A 27,374-nucleotide genomic window follows, 5' to 3' on the forward strand; every position below is an offset into this window, starting at 1 on the left:
AACGTCTTGCACATTTTTGACCGAATTATTGGAAGTATCGAAAAACAATTTGATCAAGACAAATCGTTTTATGATGATATAAGCACTCTAATCCTAGAAACTTTGATACAATGAAAAATGGTATACAGTGGTACCTCGACATACGAGGGTAATTCGTTCCGCAACCTTGCTCGTATGTCAAAGCAATTTTCCCCACTGAAATTAACTGAAATGTCATTGTTCCGTTTCAGTCCCAAAAAAACACCTCAATAGTTACTCGTACACCTTGCCCATGTTTTTCAATGATTTCACGTTCTTCGAACCCATATGGTTATAAAACTAAATGTGAAACAACTTTATTATAAATACTTCGAAAACAAGCAATGCCGACAGACTCAGGTCTAGGTCTATACATAAAGTACCTTTAACGACATTTAAACCATTTACTGAAAAATAAAGAAATTTTTATCCTACCATATCTGCGACTGCAATTAGATAAAAACTTGTGGATTCTGCTGATAAACGATATTAATAATATTATAATATTTAATAATTATTATTAAACAATAAATAAATTCTGATAATAAATTTTATTAAAAAATAGGATTTGGCAAAATACTGAAATTATAGAACATCGATTTAATAATGAATATATTCAGTCACAGAAAATATGAAGGATGATATTATTAATCTAAGTGATAATGAACATGAACTAACAAAAGACAATTTTGTTGATATCGTGAAAACTTCACCTCCGATATCATTTATTATTTGTAAGATTGCTTATTGTTAAATAAAAAATATAGCAAATTATAAAAAATCAATGAATCCAAAGTTTTATGTTTGATTTAAAAATAATTTATATTTTTGTTTTTTTGATTTTATAAATAACAAAATAAAACATCCTGATTATAGAAGGTAACATGAGGAAGGGAAGCTTCGGGAGCTTTTACCAGAGAAGCTTTTCTATAAAATCACCGGGCCGCTTGAAAAGTTCCAGCACGTCACTGTACAGAATCAAAAGCCTTCTCTTAATCGACAAATACTATAACCAGTGGTATGTTGTACTCGATGCATTTGCATTAATATCTTTATGGTATGCAAATGGTCATTTGTGCTATATCCTATCCTGAAGCGTGCCTGTTCTTTGGATTGATAGAAATCAAGTGTAGGTGTTAGTCTCTTCGTTATATATATAAAGGATTGATTACGGCTGTCGCCGCTTCTTCCATCTTTTTCTGTCATATGCAGTTGCCTCTTCTAAGTCTATTGCCGCCATTGCTTCATCAATATCGTTGCGCCAACTTCTCCGTGGTCGTCCTCTCTTTCTTCTTTCAGGAGGGATCCATTCCAGTACTCTTCTAGGCCATCTGTACTCCAGCATTCTTTTAACATGTCCGAACCAGAATAGAGTAATAGATATCACCTATTTTGCGTACCAAGACTATCACTGCATTCTTCCAGTCTCTTGGAATCGTACCCACATGTACGCATTTGTTTTCAATACTTCCACAAAATTCTTACAAATTAATCTCACAACAGCTGTTTCGGCAGAGTGCCTTTCTCAAGTGATATATTTTGCTGTGTGTCTGCACTTTAAAGTCTGTAACTGAATAGGTTGGAGACTGGGAATTTGTTTGTCTCAAGTTGCCATTCAAAATTATATCTGTATTTTTTAATGTAATCAGTTCTACAGATTCTAATAAAGACAGCTTAAAGTCTTTATTTTGAATATTGAGAATTTGAAACTGTTCACTTAAAGGAATGATTATGATCAAGACGGTGAAGTGCCTACGTAGAATCTGTTTTTTTTTTTGTATTTTTGAAAGCTCTTTGTGCTCTGCTATACATTTGATAAAGGTTCTGCCAGTTTGACCGATTTAAGTTTTTGAGCCGTTACCAAATGTCAGTTTGTATACACCCCTCTGTAAATGCTGTTTATTTAGTCTCTTATTGTTCTTAATGTATTGTTCTTAAGTTGTTGTTTGTTCTGAAAGCTGGTGGTATTCCTTTCTTTTTATGCGTTTGGCTATTCTTGCTGAGCTCTTGAATATGTAATTGAGCAGAATGTACAGGGTTTTTTCTCGTGTGGCAGGAAGAGCACAGATATGCAGTTTTGGGTTTAGCCCGATCAAAGAACAATCTGACCCCAAAAAAAATAATGGAAGAATGAAAATTTGGAAATAGGTAGTTGAAATTGTCTATTATTATATAAGAAAAAGTTTACAATTCTATATTCCCTCCATTTTACAAAAATGGAGGGGAATACCCCCTTTCGAAGGTGAAAAATATACATTCAAAATAAGACCGGAATTAGATAAAATGACTGATTTTAAAAAACTTTTGTTCTATAGAGTTTTTTCGCTAAGTCAATACTTTTCGAGTTATTTGCGAGTGAATATGTTCATTTTTAACAAAAAAAAAACATGTTTTTGGACGGTTTTTCGGAGATAACTCAAAAAGTAAGTATTTCAGCGAAAAAAATATGTTTGAAAAAGATATAGCTTATAAAAAATTGAAGAAAAATGGTGTATGCATGAGGTCTGTAGACCCAGTAGAAGCAGAGTTGTAGCTAATGAAAAGTAGGTTCTTCTTCGTCAAATTCCAAATCGAATATTTCAATGTGAAATAACCCAAAAACGGAGCACTTTTCGGGGAAAATTCATTTTAACTTTTTTTAAAGTGTGTAAAAAAAAGGTTTATTTTTGTTTTTTAAAAAAACTTCTAACATTAAAAGTAAGTGCGTTACGCTCAAAATATTGTTGGTTTGTTTTATTTTTTGGTAAAAAAAAAATCGCGAAAATCGCCCCTTAATTAGCATCACAAATAAATTTTAACATTACCACTTGACAAGTTACTTTGCTTATGTATTATTTATATGATTTGTAAGTTTTATCGGTTCAAAGTGCTTATTTTGGAAAAAGCTGTAGGTAAAATGGCTTGAACAAGCTATTTTTGTCTAACAAGAAAACAAAAAATCAAAAATATTCAAAAAAGCAAAACGAACATGTTATTACTCCTTGAGATTTTTGGTATTAGTAATAATTTTTAAGTTTTTTTTTTCAAACCCATTTTTTTTCAAAAATGAGCACTTTGAACCAATAAAACTTAAACAATAAAGTAACTTGTGAAGCGGTAACGATTAATTTTATTTAAGAAGCTAATTAGGGGGTAATTTTCGCTTTTTTAGCAAAAAATAAAAAAAAACAGCAATATTTTGAGCGTAACTCACTTACTTTTAACGTTAGAAGTTTTTTTTAAAAACAAAAATAAACCTTTTTTTAAACACTTTAAAAAAGTTTTAATGAATTTTCCCCGAAAAGAGCTCCGTTTTTGGGTTATTTCAAATTGAAATACATATTCGATTTGCAATTTGACGAAGAAGAACCTACTTTTCATTAACTACAAGTCTGCGTCTACTGGGTCTACAGACCTCAAGCATACATCATTTTTTTTTCAATTTTTTATAGGCTATATGTTTGCTAAAAATATTTTTTTCGCTTAAATACTTACTTTTTGCGTTATCTGCGAAAAACCGTCCAAAAACATGTTTTTTTTTTGTTAAAAATGAACATATTCACTCACAAATAACTCGAAAAGTATTAACTTTGTGAAAAAACTCTTTAGAACAAAAGTTACTTAGAATTCGTCATTTTATACAATTTCGGACTTATTTTGAACGTATATTTTTTCACCCCCGAGAAAATATTTTTCACCCCGTATTTCCCAATTTTTGTAAAATGGAGGGGATGTAGAATTGTAAACTTTTTCTTATATAATAATAGACAATTTCAACTACCTATTTCCAAATTTTCATCCTTCCTTTATTTTTTTGAAGGTTTTCGTAAAATTTTGTGTTCCCTGATCGGGCTATTTATTTATTAAATTAAATTAAATTATTAAATTAAAATATTTATTAAATCGGGCTAAAAGTTATTTTTTATTTATTAAATTAATATTAATATTATAGTCAGGACAAAATTATATCAGGCACCTCTTGTTTTTTATAATTTTTAACATACTTTTTTTGCATATCAAATAATTTTTATCCATTAAACAGATTGGTGCAGGTCGGCCTTATATCGGATCCTTTACTACATTATAATATTGATAATATCAGATAACCTATTTTATATTATTGCAGCTTCTCGTATTTGTGCAGATTTTTTTAATTATGTGAAAAAAATACAATTATTTAAATATTGTCTTACCTGCAGTTCGGGACTGGAATCGAAATTATAAGCGGAAGGTCGACCTTCCAGTGTTCCAAAGGCAACATTGCCGTCTTTAAGTGGGGAGATGTCGGAATATTCGGAGGTACAAAGGGCCCTCGTCTCTTCACCTTTCTTCGTGTGAGTCATGTCAGGTAAGCCGTAGGTACCTCGACAAGTGGCACTAAAAAACGAATACAAAACCGCCTTTATTTGAAGATTTGACGCTAATAATAGGATTATGCCTCCTCTACACATCGGCAGACGTGTCCGCGGACGGCATCTGCGTATGCATCCGCAGATGTGTAGATGGGGTAATTTGATCGTCTGTTGTCTGGCCTCGGACCTCTTTTTCGCAGTAAATTCAAAGTAGATATTGCGTCGCCCCAGAATTAACAAAGACTGAACGATTTACAGATGTGTACCTGCAGATGTGTGGTCAGCGCGTGATGATACATCGGCAGATGCATCCGCAGACGCGTCTGCCGATGTGTAGAGGAGGCGAAGGAGTTATGTTTTGTGCAAGACTTTGGATAGTTCTATGGGATTTATTATTATTTTACAGTAAATATTTTAATGTGTTATAGTATATTTCACGAATTTGCGACTATTTTGGATTAGAGAGAGGGCGTCATTTGATAGGGTCAGGGGGGGGGGCATTTGCCCCCTAACCTTGAAAATGACTGAAATTTAGATATTTTGGGACCAAAAATAAATCGATTGAACCTAACTTACCTTAGTCCAAATGTGCACATACAAAAAGTTATAGCTCTTTGAAGTTACAAAATGAAAATCGATTTTTTCCAATATATCGAAAACTATTCGAGGTTTTTTATTGAAAAAGGACATGTAGCATTCTTATGGCAGGAACACCTTTAAAAAAAATTATAGTGAAATTTGTGTACCACATAAAAATTTTATGGGGGTTTTGTTCCCTTAAACCCCCCCAAACTTGTGTGTACGTTCCAATTTAATTATTATTGTGGTACCATTAGTTAAACACAATGTTTTTAAAACTTTTTTGCCTCTTATTATTTTTTCGATGAGCCAGTTTTTATCGAGATGCGGCTTCTTTTTAATATGTTTACATAAAAATTTTATGGTGATTTTGTTCCTTTAAACCCCCCAAATGTTTGTGTACGTTCCACTTACACTATTATTACGGCACCATTATTTAAAGACAGTGTTTGTAAAACTTTTTTGCCTCTTAGTATTTTTTCGATAAGGTACATTTTATCGAAATGTGGCTTCTTTTTTTAGAAGATACTTAAAAATGTAAATTATAAATAAATTTTCATATTATTACCAGGTCTCTATAATCGTACTTAACCATCAACAAATATGTGGTAGATTTGACAAATATTCAAACTATCTCGATAAAAACTGGTTTTCGAAAAAATACTAAGAGGCAAAAAAGTTTTAAAAATAATGTGTGTAACTAATAGTACCACAATCATAATTGAATTGGAACGTACACACAAGTTTGGGAGGTTTAAGGGGGAACAAAACCCACATAAAATTTTTATGGGGTACACAAATTTCACTATATTTTTTTTTAAGTTTCTGCCATAAAAATGCTACATGTCCATTTTCAATAAAAAACCTCTAATAGTATTCGATATATAGGAAAAAATCGATTTTCATTTTGTAACTTCAAAGGGCTACAACTTTTTTTATGTGCACATTTGGAGGTTCAATCGATCCATTTTTGGTCCCAGAATATGTGATTTAATTTATGACCTGTATTTTTGTTACACCCTGTATAAGGCTTGCCCCCCCCCCAATTAAAATTTCAAATGACGCCCCTGATCAAAAGCTTTGACTTTGCTGAGAAAGTTAATAGCAAATTCCAAATACATATTTGAAACACTGTCGAAGAGAAGTCAAACTGTTTTAACTGATAATGTATTTTACATTCATTTAGAGAAATATGCAATAGTGCAAAAACAGAATAAAATTACAAATTCTATTGTTTCTAAACTGTAGTGGTATTGCCTTACAGTGTACCTAATCAAGAATTATATCCGTACCTACTCATAATCACTGTAGTCAATATCTGGATTATAAATGTGGCGACACGCTTCAATTACTATTTTGCTAATTTTAATTTTTAATTTTTAAAAACTTTTTCAAAATGAAACAATACCACCCATTTAAAATTCACATTATTTCGGCTCATAATATCTATACGAAACCAGATGTTAATGGCCTGTTCAGTTTATGTATGGGAAACAAAAATTCCACATTTAATAAATTACCTTATCAGACCTTATGTCAATAAATCACTTTTTAAATGCATTCGAAGACGGTTCTTAAAACCACATAATGACAAACTGATGTTTGTAGTTCAGCAGAGTCACAGCAGGCACCCTGTGAGGTCACAGGAGTCACACCCTCGCTAGAATAACAAACCCTCTTTCGAGACATTTTCACGTTCTTTTTATCGATTAAAATAAATATATTATTGACAGACAGTTTGTTGTTTTTACATTTATTTTAATTTTATTTAATCGTTTCCGTGGACAATAAGATCACACACGCATCCAACCACACCACGGAACATAAATAATGACTGAGTTAATTGTACGATGCGATTTTCACGCATTCACCATTCTCCTATTATTTTTTTTTATTCTTCTATTCGAAATTTTCGAAATCTACGTGAATGGTTCGGGTGTAGTTCGATTGAACTTTTTAGACGCGCTGCTAACAAAGTCGCTGTGGCCATGAGGATTTCCAATCTCCGCTAGGAGTAGCACGTGAAGAAGAAGATTCTTCTATTAACTTTGCACATTTCCGCACACTTTTCTTCCAAATTGCAGGAGTAGCAGTATTCAATGCTTCTTGCCTTGTTTCCAAAACTGCTGTATCATTAGAACCGCTAGGTCCAATATATGTTATCGTAGTAAGTTTTGTATATTCCCCAAATATGTCAATGGGATTGAATTCACAACGGTAAGGGGGCAACGTCCAAAACTATGTAGACTCTCGCCGACTATAAATAGTTTGGCTTTTGTATTCCTTTTGGTACCAGAACAACACAATAAAAGTAAAATTAGAAGATGAACTAACTGACCCAATTGAAGCTGGCAATGGCATAAGACAGGGGGGATTCCTTAAGTTCTTTATTGTTCAACCCGATCATAGATGAAATCATAAAAAGGTAAGAACTAAAAAAGGATACCAAATGGGAGAAAACAAATTTAAAATTAATCTGCTCTGCAGACGATGCAATAAGTACTAATATTTTAGAGTGAAGATGATTTCCAAGCTGCACCAATTTAATGTAACCGCCAGAAAATTTAACATGTTAATTTAACATGTTAAGACAAATGCATGGTTATAACATCAAATTCAATAAGTAAATTGGAGCTGGAGGGTCAGATAATAGAACAAGTGATGGAGTATAAATATCGAATTATCACACTATCTAGCTTGTTTCCTAAACCTGTTGTCCGATTTAAGTGATTTATTTAACATATTATAGCCTTTCTTATTCTTATTATTTTTTTACAATATCGCTGTAATAATATTGTTGCTAGACAGGTAAAATGTATACCGGGTATACCAATCAAACTGTGATTTTTTCTCAAAATTCACCACAGCCAAAATTCTCCACACTATTCAGTGGAATATTCTAGCATTTAGAAAATACGGAAATTAAAACCCAACTGTAGCCTAATGTTTTCTTAAGGGGATGGGTACGTATTTTCGGCTGCAATGCTATTCAAATGGGGAATCAGTTTTTTCCAATCCTGAGAAATCTAATAAATATTTTTGAAAAATTTAAACGCAGAATGAAAGATTACGTTCTTACCGAGGACCGAAAGTCCCTGAAAACTTCTATAATGTTTATTTTAATAAGTTACAGGGGTGAAAAACTAAGAGAAAATGTAGTGTCATTTTTAATTTCAAATATCTCATTCAAAAGAGACTTTTTATTTATTCTAAGGGACTTTCGGCCCTCGGTAATAACTTAGTCTTTCATTCTGCGTTTAGATTTTTCAAAAATATTTATTGGTTTTTTCAGGATTCGGAAAAAAAATGAACCTAATGCCCATGATAATATTTTCCAAATCTATCTTTGTCATACAACGCACTCAGTCGAATACATAGAATATTGTCAGCATACTGTCAGTCATACAGTGACAATTTTAGATATTTGACACGGCTTCGGCAATATTTTGAGTTGTTTATTAAATAATATCGATAGTGTATTTGATAAATAATTGATTTAAGACGTGAAATTAATAAAAATTATCTATTGTTTATTATTTGTGGAAGATCCCAAGCAGAGAATACACCAGGATATATTCAGTGATCCAAGTATTTTGTTGTTAAAGAGGTTCAAAATTGTACGCGTTCCATAGTAACAATATATTATTAAAAAATCACTTTAACACTTTTCCTCTTTTCTCGATTAAGTATTAGTTTTTATTGTACATATAAATTATTACAATCACTGAATACATAGTTAGTGAAAAAATTATCATATTTATTAACTGAATTACTAATTTGCAATTATACATATAACAGTTATCCAAGAACATTCCAAGCCATCTCTTTAAAGTTAATGATGACATTGTCATAAAGTTTACATATCCATACCAGTGAGAATTTTAGGACACGTAATTTGCCGTGTAAAGACAGAAAAAGTAGGGATAGCCGTAAAATATTTGCGAATTATGTACCTATGGCCTTAACAATCTGTTTTTTGATTCATTCGCTTATGTTGGATAATAAAAAAGTTAGGAACTTTAACAACTAGCCTTGTTTTTTATCAATACAGGGTGTTTTACATAAGTATGGCAAACTTTTAAAGGGTAATTCTGCATGAAAAAATAATAACAGTTTGCTTTATAAACGTATTTATTGATTGCTCTTAAACAGGTTGAGATATGCAAATGATATTTGGTGGGTTTTAAGAGGTAGTTATTGTGAATTTTTTGACATACAATTAAGAATTTTATGTTCACCATTAAATGGTGAATATTAAATTCCTAATTGTATATTAAAAAATGCGCAATAACTACCTACTTCTTAAAACCCACCAAATTTCATTTGCATATCTCAACCGGTTTAAGAGCAATAAATAAATCGTCAGTTTGTAGAAAAATTTCAACACCCCCTATTTCGGAAACGAAGAATTTGCGGACATAAGTTTATAAAGAAACAGTCATTATTTTTTATGCAGAACTACCCCTTAAAAGTATACCATACTTATTTAAAAACACCCTGTATTGACGAAAAACAAGGCTAGCTGTTAAAGTACCTAACTTTTTTTTTATTATCCAACATAAGCGAATTAATCAAAAAACAGATTGTTAAGAAAACATGAGGCTGCAGTTGGGTTTTAATTTCAGTATTTTATAAATACTATTATAATATTCCACAGGGTGTGGTGAATTTTGAGAAAAATCACAGTTTGATTGGTACACCCGGTATACAATTTACCTGTCTAGCAACGATATTATTACAGCGACATTGTTAAAGAATAAGGCTATACCATGTTAAAGAATCACTTAAATCCGACAACAGGTTTACGAAATTCGAGACATTAAAAATGACCATTTTTTAAGATGATCCTTATTAATTGTTGAGCACTGTATTTTACATGTTTTAGGTAAATATACAGTGAGCACGTAAAGGTTGGAATAAATTCATTTTCTCAAGAATGGACGATTTTGGAAAAAAATCCCGAAACAGGTAAATTTTTATTTTTAAATTACGACTTTTTGGCATATATATCATACTAGAGACGTCACCCATCTGGGCGTGATGACGTCATCGATGATTTTTTTAAATGAGAATAGGGGTCGTGTGATAGCTTATTTGAAAGGTAATTCAATTCTCTATTCGGTAATATAAACATTAACATAATTGTTTATACAGGATGTCTAAATTAAAATTTTTTTTGAATTAAATTTATTAACATAAAAAGAAGAATGTATGTAATTTATTTAATTCAAAATACATTTTACTGCTCTCAGAAACAGAAAAAAATGTTTATTTGGAAAATAATCATTGCATTTCGCTTACATTAAATGTTCAAACTGTCAAGAGGCAGATGGGTGGCTGCTTTAATATTGAATTTAAGCAAAAAGCAATATTTATTTGTCAAATCAACATTTTTTTCCTGTTTTCGGATAGCAGTATAATGGATTTTGAATTAAATAAATTACACACATTCTTCTTTTTATGTCAATAAAATTAATTAAAAAATTTGTTTTTGGACACCCTGTATAAATAATTATGTTAATGTTTATTTTACTGAATAGAGAATTAAATTACCTTATAAATATCACACGACCCCTTTCTCGTTTAAAAAAATCATCGATTACGTCATCACGCCCAGATGGGTGACGTCACTAGTATGATATATATGCCAAAAAGTCGTAACTTAAAAATAAAAATTGACCTGTTTCAGGATTTTTTTTCCAAAATCGTCCATTCTTGAGAAAATGAATTTATTCCAACCTTTACGTGCTCACTGTATTGTGACACTATTTAGTCCGCTCACGAATTGGCCTATTTCTTCCCGAAGCTTCTCGGCGTTACGAGACAATACCATTCCTATCCACGGCGTTCGGAGACGACCGCTGCCGAAGTATATATTGAACCGAGATTCGAGCACAGGCCAGTCATTCATTCATCGAAGCGCGTCGCGTAATTTATTGTATTCGAATCGAAGATATGAAATGTATTTATTAGTTATCGGAATTATTATGTTTAGTTAATTAAATCATAAATTTGAGTTTGTAAATAAATTAGATGTGTTAGTTGGTGTTATTTGTAATTATTAAAATAAATAAGTGATGTAAATAAAATAATATAAGTAAGTCTTCCTTTATTTAAATTAAACTTAGTGCCTAAAGATATAAATAAATAAAATAGTAGAGTCAATCGCGTAAAAAAGACAATTACATCACAGTATGTTTGTCAACGATGTGTTTTAATCTGCGATTCTAAAACTACATATTGTATTGGCATTTAAATGTCATTAAAATTTCAAACATTACCTGTAATATTGAAATGGAATCCATGGTCCTTCACTTGTTAACTTTTTAGAAATATAAAAGCTCTCTGGTCTTGGTGAAATAAAAATTAACCTGACGTAGGTAATATCAAAGGCTTTTCCTAAAAATAAAAATAGCTTTAAAAGTATTTTTAAGGTATTGCTACGTTTATATTACTGATTTATATTTTTAGAAACTTATCTTTACTTAAATAAAAACACTTAATTTATATTTTTTATTATTATGTACCTACGGGCTAATTCATCAATTTATTTAATATTTAACCCGGGAGCAGTCGCGCCGTTAGAAAAAATCTAACATGTTATCCTTTTCCGTGATAACTTGATGAAAAATTTTTCAACATATCTTTCCACTCGTAAGTGCCGTGAGGAAGGTTGTAGTAATGCATACATAGGTATTTTTTTTAATGTTTTTTATTTTTAAATTTTGTTGTTGTGGAATTTATGCCTTTGGTGAGATCCAATTAGCTTTAAAATTTATATTTTTAACATAACAAGTTTATAAAAATATGATAAAATAGAAATTTGTTTTAAATTCGTATTGTTAGATGTAATCTAATGGCGTGACTGCTTACGTGACAGAAGTGAGCGCGACTGCTGCCGGGAACTAATTTAAACAGATAAACTGGTATTTGCCTCGCCTCTAAAAAAGGGTCAAAACTTGTTTTTTTTTATTGTACTACTACTACTATACCATCATCATCATCATCATCATCACCATTTGGCTCTACAACTCTATGTAAGTCTTGGCCGCGTTTACTATTTTCATCCATTGTTGTCGGTCCTAAGCAACTATTTCCCATTGCTGTACTCCCATTTTGACTAGATCACTGGCTACTGCGTTCTTCTATCTCTTTCTTGGGCGACCAACTGACCTTTTGCCATCGGGCCTTTCCCAGAATGTGGAGTTCAGAAGTCTTTCGTCTACTATTATACCTCAAAACAAAATCTGTTTTTCGCTACCTTAATTTTAATTTTATTAGTGTAAAGATAATAAAATAAAACTTTTTATATTTACTGAAAACTTTATGTATGAAGATGACGTGTTCTCCATCTAGCCTCACGGACCAGAAGCACCGAAAAAAAACCAACTCACACAGACAGACATAGGCGTAACCAGGGGGGGGGGTTTGGGGGTTATAACCCCCCCCCCCCCATTGGGATGTACCTTGAGCTCTATACGCTTAACACCATACGCGCTAGAGACCTTCCAGTAGTTGTAACCCACCCCTTAATAGGGTCATCCTGGTTACGGCTATGCGAACAGATATTTAAATTACCACTCAAACCGCAACAGAAACATCAAAAAAGGAATTATCAAATAATTTTATGATAGAGCAGGGTTGGCAAAAACCAAGGTTATTTCGAAAAAACCAAAAAACCTGGTTTTTTAAACCAGGTTTATTTGGTTTAAACCAGTTTTTTTGATACAAAGTATAATAAATCTAAAAACTTTAAAAACGAATAAATTATTTTATAAAATTAACTAATAAACAATGAAAAAAATGATTAAGACAACTTTTATTAACAGAGAACGGCAGTTCTCGTCAGTGGCGCACAACCCCAACAACAATACCCCTACAAGCGACACTATATATATATTGTTATATTACTATTTGATATGAGAATTAGAACTTTATAATTATAAGCAAAATTCAAATTAATACAAAAGATCTGCAATTTTCTCAACCACGGGCATGTAAATTTAGAACAACCTGTATACAACAAATTATTATATTTAGTGTTTATGAAAGTGATTCGAAGAAGCGGACGAAACTCGGTAACAATGCGCCTAAGACAAACAAGTTTGAGTGACGCGGACCATTATAGTGTTCCCGGAAGATTCGATCATTAGCCTACGCTAAATAAGACTCAGTGAAATAGATAATAGGTCATTAAGTTTTGTAGAAAGTAGAAAGTAAGTTTAAATTGGGAAATGATTATTTTTTCTTGAAATCCATTAAACATATTTAGAAAGATTAAAAGTTGGTATTGAGGAATACGGCGAATTAAAGTTTGTGGTGGAATGTTGATTTTTGAATCTGGAAGGGATATTTAGAAAGTAGGAAAATGAATAAGGATGAGAGATCAGAATGTTTTGAGCGGTCGAAAGGTGAAGTCCAGTGGTAGACGGTAGTGTACGAAGAGTGAAAAAGCCGATATAGTTCCGTGAGTGTTGAGTACCCATCGGAACGAGAGGTAGGCCGAGTCGAGAGAAAAGAATCTCCTTGAGCAAAGAGTGTCCCGGTAGCTGATTGAAGTGGTTCGAAAAAGGTAGAACACAGCATCACGAGAAAAGCAGAAACGAGAGCGATACGAGGTAGTTTTCAAAGGAGAACATTACTGGAGGCCAGGACGAGTTTTTCATCGCAACCAAGGGTAGGAGGAAACGGGTTTTGTGTGAGGACATTCGCAGTTCACCAGATAAAGGTCAGTCTCATTTGTCAGGACATGAATGTATGGTTTTTTTGTATTAAATACCACATTAAAAAATTGAAGAACATAATCGCTAATATCAGAAGATTTTCATCAAACTTAAATCAATTTGTTGCTAATAAATCCTAATAGTTTTCATTATTAATAAAAATTTAAATTGGAAACCAAAAGGAAATAAGATTCCCATTTTTAAAATGTTTGTATTAAATAAATATAAGATCTAACAAATATTAAGCAGTAATTGCCATTTATATAAAATAAACAAAAATTTGATTTATAATTGCAATCCATATGTGTGTATTATTTTATTTTTTTCCTATCCCGATTAGGAACCACTGAGAAATACTTAGAAGTCACGAAAGTAAGTAAGTAATTTTATAATTCGCCCTGAGATTGAAAACATATTGATATGTGATCTGGTTGATTAATTAGATTATCATTAATGCATTAATTAAATTAAATTACATATAAGAATATCATCACATATAAATAAATAAGATTACAACAATATATATATATATATATATATACACGAAATTTTCATTTTCTAAATCTGACTGAATTGAAAATTGGACCAAATCCCATCTTAAAGTTTAGGAAAAGACTCACCCATTACCTTTCCAACGGATGTCTAATTTGAAAATCGGTTAAACCATTCAAAAGTTACCGAGCTCAGAAGCATGACTCAATTTTTATTTAAAAAGGGGAAAATGTTTGTGGATATGTTTGTATGTATGTATGTATGTATGTATGTATGTATGTATGTATGTATGTATGTGTGTGGAAAAGTTACAGCGATCTGAATTTTTTTCTGTGTTTCAGGAGGGTGGGAGGGCCAATTCAGAACCGGTGTAATTTTTGACTTCTGACTACTTGCAAGCCAGCTAGAGGGCTAGGGAGATACAAAATAGCATATTTTTTAGGCGTAAATATCTTAGGTTCAAGGAGAGATAGGAAAACCGCAAATACACCAAATCAATAGGGTTGAGTTAAACTTTTAAATGGTGCCTAAGCTATCAAGCTGAGATATATACACTGCTCACCATAGCCGAAAAACTGAAAAATTAAACTTTGAAAATTTTGGTTTTTCGACAATTACTCAAAATTTCAACCTACGAATTGCGCCAATAACTGAGCGTTTGTAGGAGGTTTCTAGTCGCGTCTAAGGGTGTATACCTTATATCTGGGAACATTCGAATTTTTAAGTTATAGGCTTAATAAGTATGATCAAATCTATTTCTTATGGGAAAAACGGTTTTTCAAGCTCAATAATTCGTGTAATACGTTCAGTTATCATACTTGATCTTGAAAGCATCAGATACTACTTGTAAATACGTTTCAAACTCATGTTTATTGATCAAAATCAGTTAAGCCGTTCAGAAGCTATAGAGCTCCAAATGTATAATTAGTTCAGGAACTGAAACTTTTCACTTCGCAATTTTTACAGAATGGATCAATTTGCTTGAAAATTTAACAATAAGTAGTGGATAATCCAAGAATCAACATCTATATGATGCCGAAAGACGCTTTTACCATGGGGTGGTTGCCACCCCATCTCGGGGGTGGAAATTTTTTATTATATTTTGACCGCAAATGTTGGTAAAAACATTAATTGTAAGCAAAAAAATGTTTTATACATTTTTTTGATAAAATTAATAGTGTTCGATTTATTGATTATCGAAAGTGTTTTATGTATATCCAAAAAGTATTAATCAGTTTTCTGCTAATAACTCAAAAAGTTTTTGTTTTATCAAAACAACTTTACTTAACGAATATGTACCTTTTAAAAAAGAAACAAAGTGTTTTTTTTTAATTTTCTTTAAGACCAATAGTAATCGAGCTGTACTTTATTAAATGTTAGCTTTTATAGTTTCAAAGTCAAAAGACGGAAAAACTAGGCATTTTTCGAGGATAACTTATAGAAACTAATTTTAAATGTTTAAAAAGATCTATCTTCAAAAATAAAAAATAAAGTCTGTAGCTTAAAAATTAAGTGACTTATAATGAAAAGAATGTCAGTCCCTATTTTTTCAGTAAAAAGTTATCGGAAACAACCCCCTAATTACCACCCTAATTAAAATTAGTCATCGACCTTATTCCGTATTTTTTATTTATGTATTTTTAATAGATTACAGAAGTTTGACCGGCTTAAAACAATTAGTTTTTAAAAAACTGGAGTTAAAAGCGAATAACGAATTTTTGTAGTTTATTAAAACATGCCCTTTTCTTCAGAATAGAAAGATTAGCATCAGAGATGCGAAAAAATGTTTAGATATAAAAATGTAGCTTGTTTAATTCTTAAGAACTTGGTTTACGAAAATTTTTTCTACGACAAAAATTCAGTGAGCTACAGACAATTAGAACTTGTAATAACATGTAAAAACCACCTTTACCAACCCTTTCAAAGTCATTTTTTGCGACTGAGGATTTTAAAAGGATTTAATATTAAGTCTTATAGATCTTATAAAAACCTACAAAAAAAATTTTTAACAAAGTTTCTAATATAAAAAATAAAAAAGTTAGGGTTAAAAAACCAATAAATTTAAAAAAAAAATGGAAAAATCCAATTTTAAGCATAATAATGTAAGTTAGCGGTGTTTTTTTTATGGTGTCTGTTAAAAACTTATTACCAGAGAACGGCAGTTCTGCCAGTGGCGCATAATATCGCTACATGCGACACTATTTATAAAGCTTAACGTGTATTCGATAAACATTGCAGTCAACTTCATACATTTAATTTATAAATAACTTTGAAAAACTCATGATACAAGAGTAAAAAACCGCTATACGCCGTAAAAATGAGTGGCTCACACAATATTACAGCTACAAAAGAGTTGATATGAATATTACGTGGCGCGATAATGTATTTTCATTTTGATGGAAAATAAAATTCTAGTTTCATTTTAAAAGATTTTTCCATAATATTTGCTAAATTTGAAGTAAAACGCGCCACAAAAGGATAACTTTGACACAATTTGCATTTGAAGCTCTTTTGTGGCGCGTTTAACTTCAAATTTAGCAAATATTATGGAAAAATCTTTTAAAATAAAACTAGAATTTTATTTTTCATCAAAATGAAAATACATTATCGCGCCACGTAATATTCATATCAACTCTTTTGTAGCTGTGATATTGTGTGAGCCACTCATTTTTACGGCGTATAGCGGTTTTTTACTCTTGTTTTTATTTACACACACAAAAAATTAATATATAAAAAAAACATCATCAAACGTTATAATATTCAAAATAACGTTATAATTGTGACGCCTCACAACCCGGCCTAATTCTTCTCGATACTTCTCGGCGTTACGAGACAATACCATTCCTATCCACGGCGTTCGGAGCGAGCGCTGCCGAAGTATATATAAAGAACAGGAATCCAAGCACAGGCCAGTCTAATGTAGACTTAATGTAGACTTAATGTAGACTAGAAGCACAGGCCAGTCAGTCAACGATTGAGCCGCGACGCGTAATATAATTGTACTTCGAATCGGTTAATGAAATGTATATATTAGTTATCGTTATGTTTAGTTAATTAAATCATAAATTTGAGTTGTAAATAAATTAGATGTGTTAGTTGGTGTTATTTGTAATCATTAAAAATAAATAAGTGATGTAAATAAAATAATATAAGTAAGTCTTCCTTTATTTAAATTAAACTTAGTGACTAAAGATATAAATAAATAAAATAGTAGAGTCAATCGCGTAACAAAATGGTGCAGAAGTGAGGATACTTGAAATACATAAATTTAACGTAAATTTTCGGTTTAAATAGAGTGTGGAACTTTTAAAAATAAATAAAATATAAATCGTAATAAATAAAGTGTGTGACAATGTCTTCACAACATAAGAAAATCACTGAATTGATCGTTAAGGAGCTCCGCAACCAGTTAGAAGAGAGAGACATGGACACTACTGGGAAAAAGGCTGATCTAGTCGAACGTCTAAAGAACGCTCTTCAGGAAGAGGGTCAAGATCCAGAAACCTATTTGTTTGAAGACAAGCATGCTGCTGTGATCTCGTCGATTTCGAAAGTTTCCTCCGATGTTTCTAAAGTTTCGACAGACATTACATTGTTAGAGAACAAAGTTTCTAGTGAAATCTCCCAAGTTTCCTCGGATGTTTTGAAAGTTTCTACAGACATTACATCGTTAGAGAGCAAAGTTTCTAGTGAAATCTCCCAAGTTTCCTCGGATGTTTTGAAAGTTTCGACAGACATTACATCGTTAGAGAACAAAGTCTCGACAGACATTACATCGTTAGAACATAGAGTTTCTAGTGATATTTTGAAAGTTTCGGGTGATATTTCATCCCTTGACAGCAAAATGACTAACGAGATCTCTAAAGTCACTTCGGATTTTGACGACAAGATATCGTCCATAAAATCTACCTTTGAAAAAAAGATCAAGGAAATAGAAAAGAAACTGGAGGAAACGGAAAAAGTGGACAAAGTGGTGGAACCCATCTTAACAAATATTAAAGATGATGAAACCAAATACAAAGCGGAGCCACAGTCGATAGTTGAAGGGAGTGTGAGTCTTGCTCGTGTTAAGGTGCCAAATTTCGACGGAAAGTCTTCCTGGAACAGTTATGTGAAACAGTTCGAAGCAGGTACAAGAGCGAACGGATGGTCTGAAAAAGACAAAGCTGTAAACCTGGTTATTGCTCTTCGAGGAGAGGCTTTAGATGTACTTGAGACCATAGCAGTAGAGGAAACTAATGATTATGAACAACTTATGAAGAGACTAAACATGCGCTATGGGCAGGAACATTTGGAGTATGTCTATCAGGCGCGGCTTAAAAATCGACGCCAAAAGAAAGATGAAGCTCTTCAAGAATACGAGGTCGATATTGCCAGGTTAGTACGGTATGCATATCCGACAGCTCCCGAAGACATGATGGAAAAGTTGGCTGTTCAAACATTCATTGATGGCCTTCGTGATCATGAAATGCAAAGAGCACTGCGGTTAGCTCGTCACAAGACGCTGGTCGATGTCTTGTCTGCCGCCCTCGAATACGAATCAGCTACCCAGGCCTCTGGCGGGTACAGTAAAGTTAGGACCGTGAAAGAGGAAGAGGATGAAGACAAACTTGACCAGCTGGTAAATATGGTGAAAGGCTTTACATCGAAGAAAACGAAGACCATGAATTGCTGCAATTGTGGTGAAAAGGGGTACGCACGGAGTTTAAGGAAGAACGCAAATCAAGAAACTCACCAGCAGGAAATAAGAGAACGCACAGACCCTAGGGGGGCAGCCTCGACTCAGAACTCCTCTAAAGACCATCTAATACTAATAGCTTCTTTGAAATGTCGTGAAGATAATGGATATGTAGATGGCGAAATAAATGGTAAAAAGTATACATTGTTGGTGGATACCGGAGCGACCAGGACCATTATACGACCGTCAGTTATAAACAGTCGTAAGAAACTCTTACCAACGAGGTTGCGACTGCGGACTGCCACAGGTGAAAATGCCAACATCCACGGAGAAATCCAGATACAATTGGGGATTGGAGCAGAAAAGTTCGTCCATACTGTCATAGTTGCAGACATCGAAGAAGATGTTATATTAGGAATGGACGTAATGAATTTGCGTGGATTTCAATTGGATTTTAAGAACAGGGTAATCAAAGTTGGCAACGAGGAGGTATTTCTTCATCCACATGATGACAGCACTATGCTAGCAGCTATTAGAGAAGATACACTTGTGCCTGCGAGGAGTGAAACGATCATCGTAGCGCGGCTACAGGGAATTGTAGAACAAGGAACACCTGTTATGATGGAGCCATGGAACCACGACGAGGAGGTTGGTCGAGGAATCATAATTGGAAAGGAATTGGTTACTTCTGCTAAAGAAATTCCCGTGAGATTGATTAATGTTAATGACTACCCGGTGACCATCAAGAAGGAGACAAAAGTAGGAACTTGTGTACCCGTGACGTCCATAATCCGTCAGACAACAACATCAGATAATTCCAACGACAAGTTCGACCAAATGGTTGCAGTTGCAGGCCAATCTCTGAATCAAATGGAAAAAAGGAAATTAAGGGAATTTCTTAGGCAATATCGTGACATATTCGTACCGAAAGGAGGAAAGACAGGAAGAACGACAGTTGTCAAACATAAAATTGACACTGGTACCGCTAGGCCAATTCGTCAATCAGCTCGACGATTACCACAGGCGAAGAGAGAGGAAGCTGAAAGGATTGTTCAAGAAATGAAGAAAGACGGGGTGATAGAAACTTCTACGAGCCCATGGGTCTCTCCGGTGGTCCTGGTCAAGAAGAAAGATGGAACTACGAGGTTCTGTGTGGACTACCGTTTGTTGAACAATGTTACCAAGAAAGATAGTTATCCTCTGCCTCGGATCGACGACACGTTGGACACATTAGCTGGAAGTAAATTGTTTTCTACGTTGGACTTGAAGTCTGGATATTGGCAGGTAGAAATGGATCCAGTGGACAAAGAGAAGACGGCCTTTACGACAGGATCTGGATTATGGGAATTCAACGTTATGCCGTTTGGACTCTGTAATGCTCCTGCGACATTTGAGAGGCTGATGGAAAATGTGTTGAGAGGGTTATCTTGGAAAACATGCCTGGTGTATTTAGACGACATAATCGTTTTGGGGGAGACGTTTGAAGACCACCTGAAGAATTTAGAAGACGTTTTTAATCGACTTAAAGCTGCCCAGTTAATGTTAAATCCCAAGAAATGCCAGCTATTTCAAAGTAAAGTCAATTATTTAGGCCATATAGTCAGCAAAGAAGGAGTGGCCGTGGACAAAGGAAAAATCGATTCAATTAAGGAGTGGCCTGAACCAACTGATAAACATCAAGTGAGAAGTTTTCTGGGACTATGTACTTACTACCGGAGATTCATTAAGAAGTTTGCAGATATTGCTAAGCCATTAACGCGACTTACAGAGGAAGCAAGGGATTATTGCTGGGATGGAGACTGCCAAACGGCCTTTGAAACTTTGAAGAGGCATTTAATTACAGCGCCAATATTAGGGTATCCACTGCCAGAAGGAGAGTTCATCTTAGATACGGATGCAAGCAATGTGGGAATTGGAGGAGTGCTGTCGCAGATCCAAAGAGGACAGGAACGAGTCCTTGGATATTTTAGTAAAGTGCTTTCAAAACCTGAACGAAATTATTGCGTCACGAGAAGAGAACTTCTAGCAGTAGTAAAATCAGTGGAACACTTCTATCAATACCTCTACGGAAGGAAGTTTCTAATCCGAACCGACCATGCCGCCCTTAAATGGTTAATGCAGTTTAAGAATCCAGAGGGTCAGATAGCCAGATGGATTGAACGACTTCAAGAATATGATTTCAAGATCGAGCATCGGGCCGGAGTTAGCCACAGGAACGCTGATTCTCTATCTAGAAGACCGTGTCCAGCAGAATGTTCCCATTGCAACAAAACAGAGTCAAAGGAAGCAGCAGTACTAAGAACAACAGTGGTCAACGACGAGTGGACGCCTACCAAGATCAAGGAAGAACAAGAAAAAGATCCAGTTTTACAGAAGATTCGAAAATGGAAAGAAGAAAATCGTCGACCATCTTGGCAAGAAATATCAAGCCTAGGCTCAGTAGTGAAGACGTATTGGGCCCAGTGGGACTCATTTATCTTGGAAGACAGCTTGCTCAAACGAGTAATAGAAAATGATGATGGTTCAGTGAGGAGAACACAGTTGGTGATTCCAAAGAGCAGAATAGCCGAAGTACTTCGTCAGTTACACGACAGTCCATCAGGAGGGCATTTTGGTGTAAAGAAAACCCTTCAGAGAATTCGGGAACGACTTTATTGGATGAATAGTTCCGACGATGTGAAGGACTGGTGTAAGAAATGTACTACCTGTGCTACAAGTAACGGACCCTACCGGAAAAGAAAGGCTCCTATGAGACAGTACAATGTTGGAAGTCCGTTTGAAAGAATAGCTTTGGATATTGCCGGGCCATTTCCAGAAAGTGACAATGGATGCAAATACATGTTGGTGGTAATGGATTACTTCACGAAGTGGGTGGAGATCTACGCAATTCCAGACCAGAAGGCCGCCACTATTGCAGATGTGTTAATCAAAGAGTGCATCAGCCGATTTGGAGTACCTCTGGAGATCCATAGTGACCAAGGAAGGAACTTTGAGAGCGATCTATTTCAAGGAATCTGTGATAAACTAGGCATGAAGAAGACAAGAACCACCCGCAATCGGATGGAATGGTGGAGCGTATGAATAGGACAGTCGGCAAGTATTTGACAAAGATGGTGTCCAATCATCAACGAGACTGGGACCAGTACCTTCCGTTCTTCGCAATGGCCTATAGATCTGCTGTTAATGAATCAACTGGCCAAACACCAGCAAAAGTCCTATTTGGACGTGAGATGCGTCTACCCTGTGATCTAGAGTTTGGATGTCGACCTGGAGAAGATGTTGCTGGTGAGGATTACGTGAATGAATTACGAAGAAGAATGGACGATATACATGAGTTGGTCCGTTCTAATCTTCAGATCGCTAGCGACCGAATGAAGAAACGATACGATACCCAAGCTGAGAAGGGATGTTTCAAGGAGAACGACAAAGTCTGGCTTTATAATCCAAAGAAGCGAACAGGTTGTTCTCCCAAGTTGCAGCAGTTCTGGGAAGGTCCGTACCTCATTGTCAAGAAAATCAATGACGTTATCTACCGAATAAGCAAGATTCCTAGGGGAAAGCCGATGATAGTCCACCATAACCGGTTGGCGCCGTACGAGGGAGACCACGACGTAGATGAAGAAGTGGAAGTCAACCAAGTTCGAGAAATACCTGACCTTACCTTTGAAGAGTTCATGGGTGCCTACGGAGGTACCGGTAAAGCAAGACATGGTGTTACCACTGAAGAAAAGCGAGATCTTCTCGCACTTCCCGATGACTATTCGCTGGCCCATACCATCCCGGCCAGTATCAAAGACGCACGAGGGTTGGCATCCGCCTTCCGAAGGAAGTTTGGTCGAGTTGCAGAACTTCAATGCCAACTGCCAGCTCCTGGCAAAGCATTGAAACTCCAAGATGCATCACGTTACCTATTCTATCTGGTAACAAAAGACACTGTCCATGACCAACCTACCTACCAAGATGTATGGGATGCATTAATTCAATTGAGAGAGCACGTGTTGGAGTCCGACGTGCAAAAGTTAGCCATGCCAAAGTTAGAATGCCGCCAATTAGACTGGAGAGTTATCCGAAATATGGTAGAAGAGATTTTTAAAGACACCGAGGTCCAGGTGTTAGTCTGTTGCAATCCGCATATAGTTACTGGTGCGGAGAGAAGACCGTCCCCTGTCACTTTTATACAACTGGGAGTTGTAAAAGAGGGTCCAGTTGCAGATACCAGCATCCAGTTCCAGTCCCGACAAGGTTCCAGGAGGAACCATCTTTTAAGGAGGGGGCAATGTGACGCCTCACAACCCGGCCTAATTCTTCTCGATACTTCTCGGCGTTACGAGACAATACCATTCCTATCCACGGCGTTCGGAGCGAGCGCTGCCGAAGTATATATAAAGAACAGGAATCCAAGCACGTGCCAGTCAGTCAACGATTGAGCCGCGACGCGTAATATAATTGTACTTCGAATCGGTTAATGAAATGTATATATTAGTTATCGTTATGTTTAGTTAATTAAATCATAAATTTGAGTTGTAAATAAATTAGATGTGTTAGTTGGTGTTATTTGTAATCATTAAAAATAAATAAGTGATGTAAATAAAATAATATAAGTAAGTCTTCCTTTATTTAAATTAAACTTAGTGACTAAAGATATAAATAAATAAAATAGTAGAGTCAATCGCGTAACATAATAAAGAGTTCAAAAGTAAAAAAATAGAAATTATATATCTTAATGTTCTTCATTTGCGGCAGCTGTAGTAAAAACTTCAAAGAAAAACAGATTTAAACTAACTGGCTTTTTTAAGAAAAAAACCAGTTGGTTTAAACCTTGGTTTAAACCGAGGTTTTAAGCATGTTGGTTTAAACCTGCCAACCCTGGTTGCAAGAAAAACAAGATGAGATGGCGAGCAGTATCATAACGAAAACTTTCTTTACAGTTAGCAAACACTATTTCTATATTATATTTGTATAACAGTCTAGGGCGCATCTGTTTTGAGATGGACGTTGAGAGGTGACTCAAATTTTTTTGCAGAAATTGCTTGAAAATAAATGAAATAATAATATTTGAGTTATCCTCCTTCTCAAAAAGGTCCGGAACGTTGTTTAAATAATCAAAATGTCAAAAAATTAAGGAAAAATTCGATTTTTTTTCTTCGTTTTTTGATTATAACTTTAAAATATTCATTTCCGAGAAAAGTTGTACTAACAAAAAAGTTGCATAATTAAATTTCCTACAACACAGAATTGGTTAAAAATTTAAAAAATAGTCGCCCTAGTTGCAAAATAGCAATAATTGCGAAAAAACAATACAAAAACAAGTATTCGCATTTTACGTTTTTCAACCATTTATGCTAAACTTAGGACCTTTATATTTCACCCAGAAAAACTTTATGATACAGTAAAACAATACTGTAATATTTATTAAGATCGGTTCAATAGATTTTGCAAAATAAATTTTGCAATCCAGCTTTCGCAAAAAAATTCATTTTTTCAAAATGTTACAGGACTGGAAATAAAGCAGATAGCAAGTTGAAATTTTTTTTTGCTTATAGAAGTGTACTGTAACTTTCATTTACAATTTGCAAAATTATAATCGATTAATTGCCACGGCGTCAGGAAATTTTTTAAATAAACATTAATTTTTGGTACTACGCGCAGGACAGCGGTGTTCGATTCACACAAGTTGATTTCCACCAAAATTTCTTCCAATCTTTATCTAATATATTATTTTCTTACTCTATATTTTGTTGTATTTTAATATTTTAATTCCACAAAAATCAAACTAATTTATTATTGTTTGTGAAATATTGTTTAAACAATTGCATATGTTTAAAAATAATAAACTTTTATTCTCTAAGGTAAAATATATGAACAAAGAAAGTTTTTGCTAATAAAAGTGTTATTTCAAAGGATAGAGTATGCGTTTTTATTTTGCAATAAACAAATTTATTTATTTATATCGAAATGTAATAAAAATTAAAATGTATCAATCATTATCAAAGGTCATTGAAATGCCCAATTAGAGCAAACTATCCGCTATCCTGCGCGTAGCACCAATAATTAATGTTTATTTAAAAAAATTCCTGACGCCGTGGTGTTAATCAATTTTAATTTTGCAAAATTGCAAATGAAAGGTACAGTACACTTCTATACGCAAAAAAAATTCAATTTGCTATCTGCTTTATTTTCAGTTCTGTAACATTTTGAAAAAATGAATTTTTTTTGCGAAAGCTGGATTGCAAAATTTATTTTGCAAAATATATTAAACCGATCTTAATAAAATTTACAATATGTTTAACTGTATCATAAAGTTTTTCTGAGTGAAATATGAAGGTTCTAAGTGTAGCATAAATGGTTGAAAAACGTAAAATGCGAATACTTGTTTTTGTATAGTTTTTTCGCAATTATTGCTATTTTGCAACAAGGGTGACTATTTTTTAAATATTTAACCAATTCTATATTGTAGGAAATTTAATAACGCAACTTTTATGTTTGTACAACTTTTCTCGGAAATGAATACTTTTAAAGTTATAATCAAAAAACGAAGAAAAAAATCGAATTTTTCCTTAATTTTTTGACATTTTGATTATTTAAACAATGTTCCGGACATTTTTGAGAGGGAGGATAACTCAAATATTATTATTTGATTTATTTTCAAGCAATTTCTGCAAAAAAATTTGAGTCACCCCTCAACGTCCAAATGTACTAATATTTTTACAGATGCGCCCTGGTCTGCCTGAATATTATTTAAACCTGAATATAATTCTCAAGTCGAAAATTCAAGTAATTTTTATGTGAGAAAAACTGCAAGATCACTATGTCAGGATAAACAAGTATGAAACATAATATATAGGGTGTCCCAAATGTAGCGGAACGGTCGAATATTTCTCGAAATAAACATAGTATCGAAAAACTGAAAAATATTTGTTCGATAATTTTCAAAAATCTATCGAATGACAAAAAACACGACCCCCATTCCACCCCCTAGAGGTGGGGTGGGGGTAACTTTGAAATCTTAAAAAGAAACCCCCAGTTTTTATTTCAGATTTGAATTCCTTACGTAAAAGTAACGAACTTTTATTCAAGACAGATTTTTGAACTATGGATAGATGGCGCTATAATCGAAAAAAAAAACATTTATCCTGATGTCATAGGTAAATAATAGAAACGGTCTAATATCTCGAGAAATACACTTCTAAATGAAAAACAAAAAAATACGTATTTAATATTTTCAAAAAAACTATCGATCGCACCAAACACGACCCTTCACTCCACAACCCGGAGGTGGGGTGGGGGGTAACTCTAAAATCTTAAAGAGCAACCCCATTTTTTATTGCAGATTTGGATTCGTCATGAAAAACTAAGCAACATTTATTCGAAACAATTTTTAGAATTGTTGATAGATGGCGCTAATAAATCGTCTATTTCCAATTATAGCGCCATCTATCAACAATTCTCAAAATGTTTCAAATAAACGTTTATGACAGCCCTGGGCACTAAGGCTATCTTCTCCCGGTGAGGGTGGTTATCCCTTATCCGAGGGGTGGAATAATTGATACGCTTTTACTTGTTGAGTTGTTTTATTTACACTCGCATTAGCATAAGCTGGTAGCACCGCACCCAAAGAACATCTCGTGTAGAAAGAGACACTATCTTTAATGTGGAAATATTACGTCTGATCACCAAAATAGAATGACGAATGTCTAATATAATAATATAGAATTCCCTTGTTATAGTTTTGCTGTTTATATATTTAGAAATGCCTATTCAGCATCGACCATGAAAAGTGTTTATAATTGACTCTGCAATTATTAGTTGAATCGTGATCTAGGATAACAATATTTATATAATCGAATGAAGGTTGTAATATTGTTATGATGACATAAATAACTGAAAGTAATTATCGTAGATAATTACAGGGTGTTTTTAAGATATATCTACTGAGTACAGATGAATTCTTGTACACGTTGCTTAGTTTTTCATGATTAATCCAAATCTGCAATAAAAAATATTGGTTGCCGTTTAACATTTTAAAGTTAACCCCCACCCCACCTGTAGGGGGTGGGGTGGAGGGTCATGTTTGATGTTATTCGATAGGTTTTTGAAAAATATTAAACACGTATTTTTTCGTTTTTTATTTGAAAATGTATTTCTCGAGATATTAGAGCGTTTCTATAATTGACCTATGATATCACAATAAATTGTTTTTTCCGACTATAGCGCCATCTATCCAGAATTCGAAAAAATGTCTCAAATAAGAGTTGCTTACTTTTACATAAGGAATCCAAATCTGCAATAAAATCTGGGGGTTTCTATTTAAGATTTTAAAGTTACCCCCCACCCCGACTCCAAGGGGTGGAGAGGGGGATCGCGTTTGGTGTCATTGGATAGATTTATAAAAACTATTGAAAACGTGTTTTTCAGTTTTTCGATCCAATGTTTAGTTCGCGAAATATTCGATCCTTCCGCTACTTTTGGAACACGCTGTATAAAAACAAAGACTTCGACAGATCCTAGAAATGCAAACACGTTTGGGACAATGAGCATAGTAAGGTCTCGTTT

General features: G+C 33.8%; 1 protein-coding gene across 1 annotated transcript in view; it reads right to left on the reverse strand.

Annotated features, from left to right (window-relative positions):
* LOC126890352 (laminin subunit gamma-1-like) overlaps positions 1–27,374 on the reverse strand; it is a 255,953-nt gene that overhangs the window by 156,907 nt on the left and 71,672 nt on the right. Inside the window, exons 3-4 of the mRNA XM_050659222.1 lie at positions 11,210–11,327; positions 4,191–4,374 (exon numbers count right to left, since the gene is read on the reverse strand). Of these exons, the coding sequence (XP_050515179.1) occupies positions 4,191–4,374; positions 11,210–11,327 (302 nt within the window). The remainder of the gene's footprint in view (positions 1–4,190; positions 4,375–11,209; positions 11,328–27,374) is intronic.

The sequence above is a fragment of the Diabrotica virgifera genome, chromosome 8, assembly GCF_917563875.1.
Source record: "Diabrotica virgifera virgifera chromosome 8, PGI_DIABVI_V3a".
Lineage (NCBI taxonomy): Eukaryota > Metazoa > Arthropoda > Insecta > Coleoptera > Chrysomelidae > Diabrotica > Diabrotica virgifera.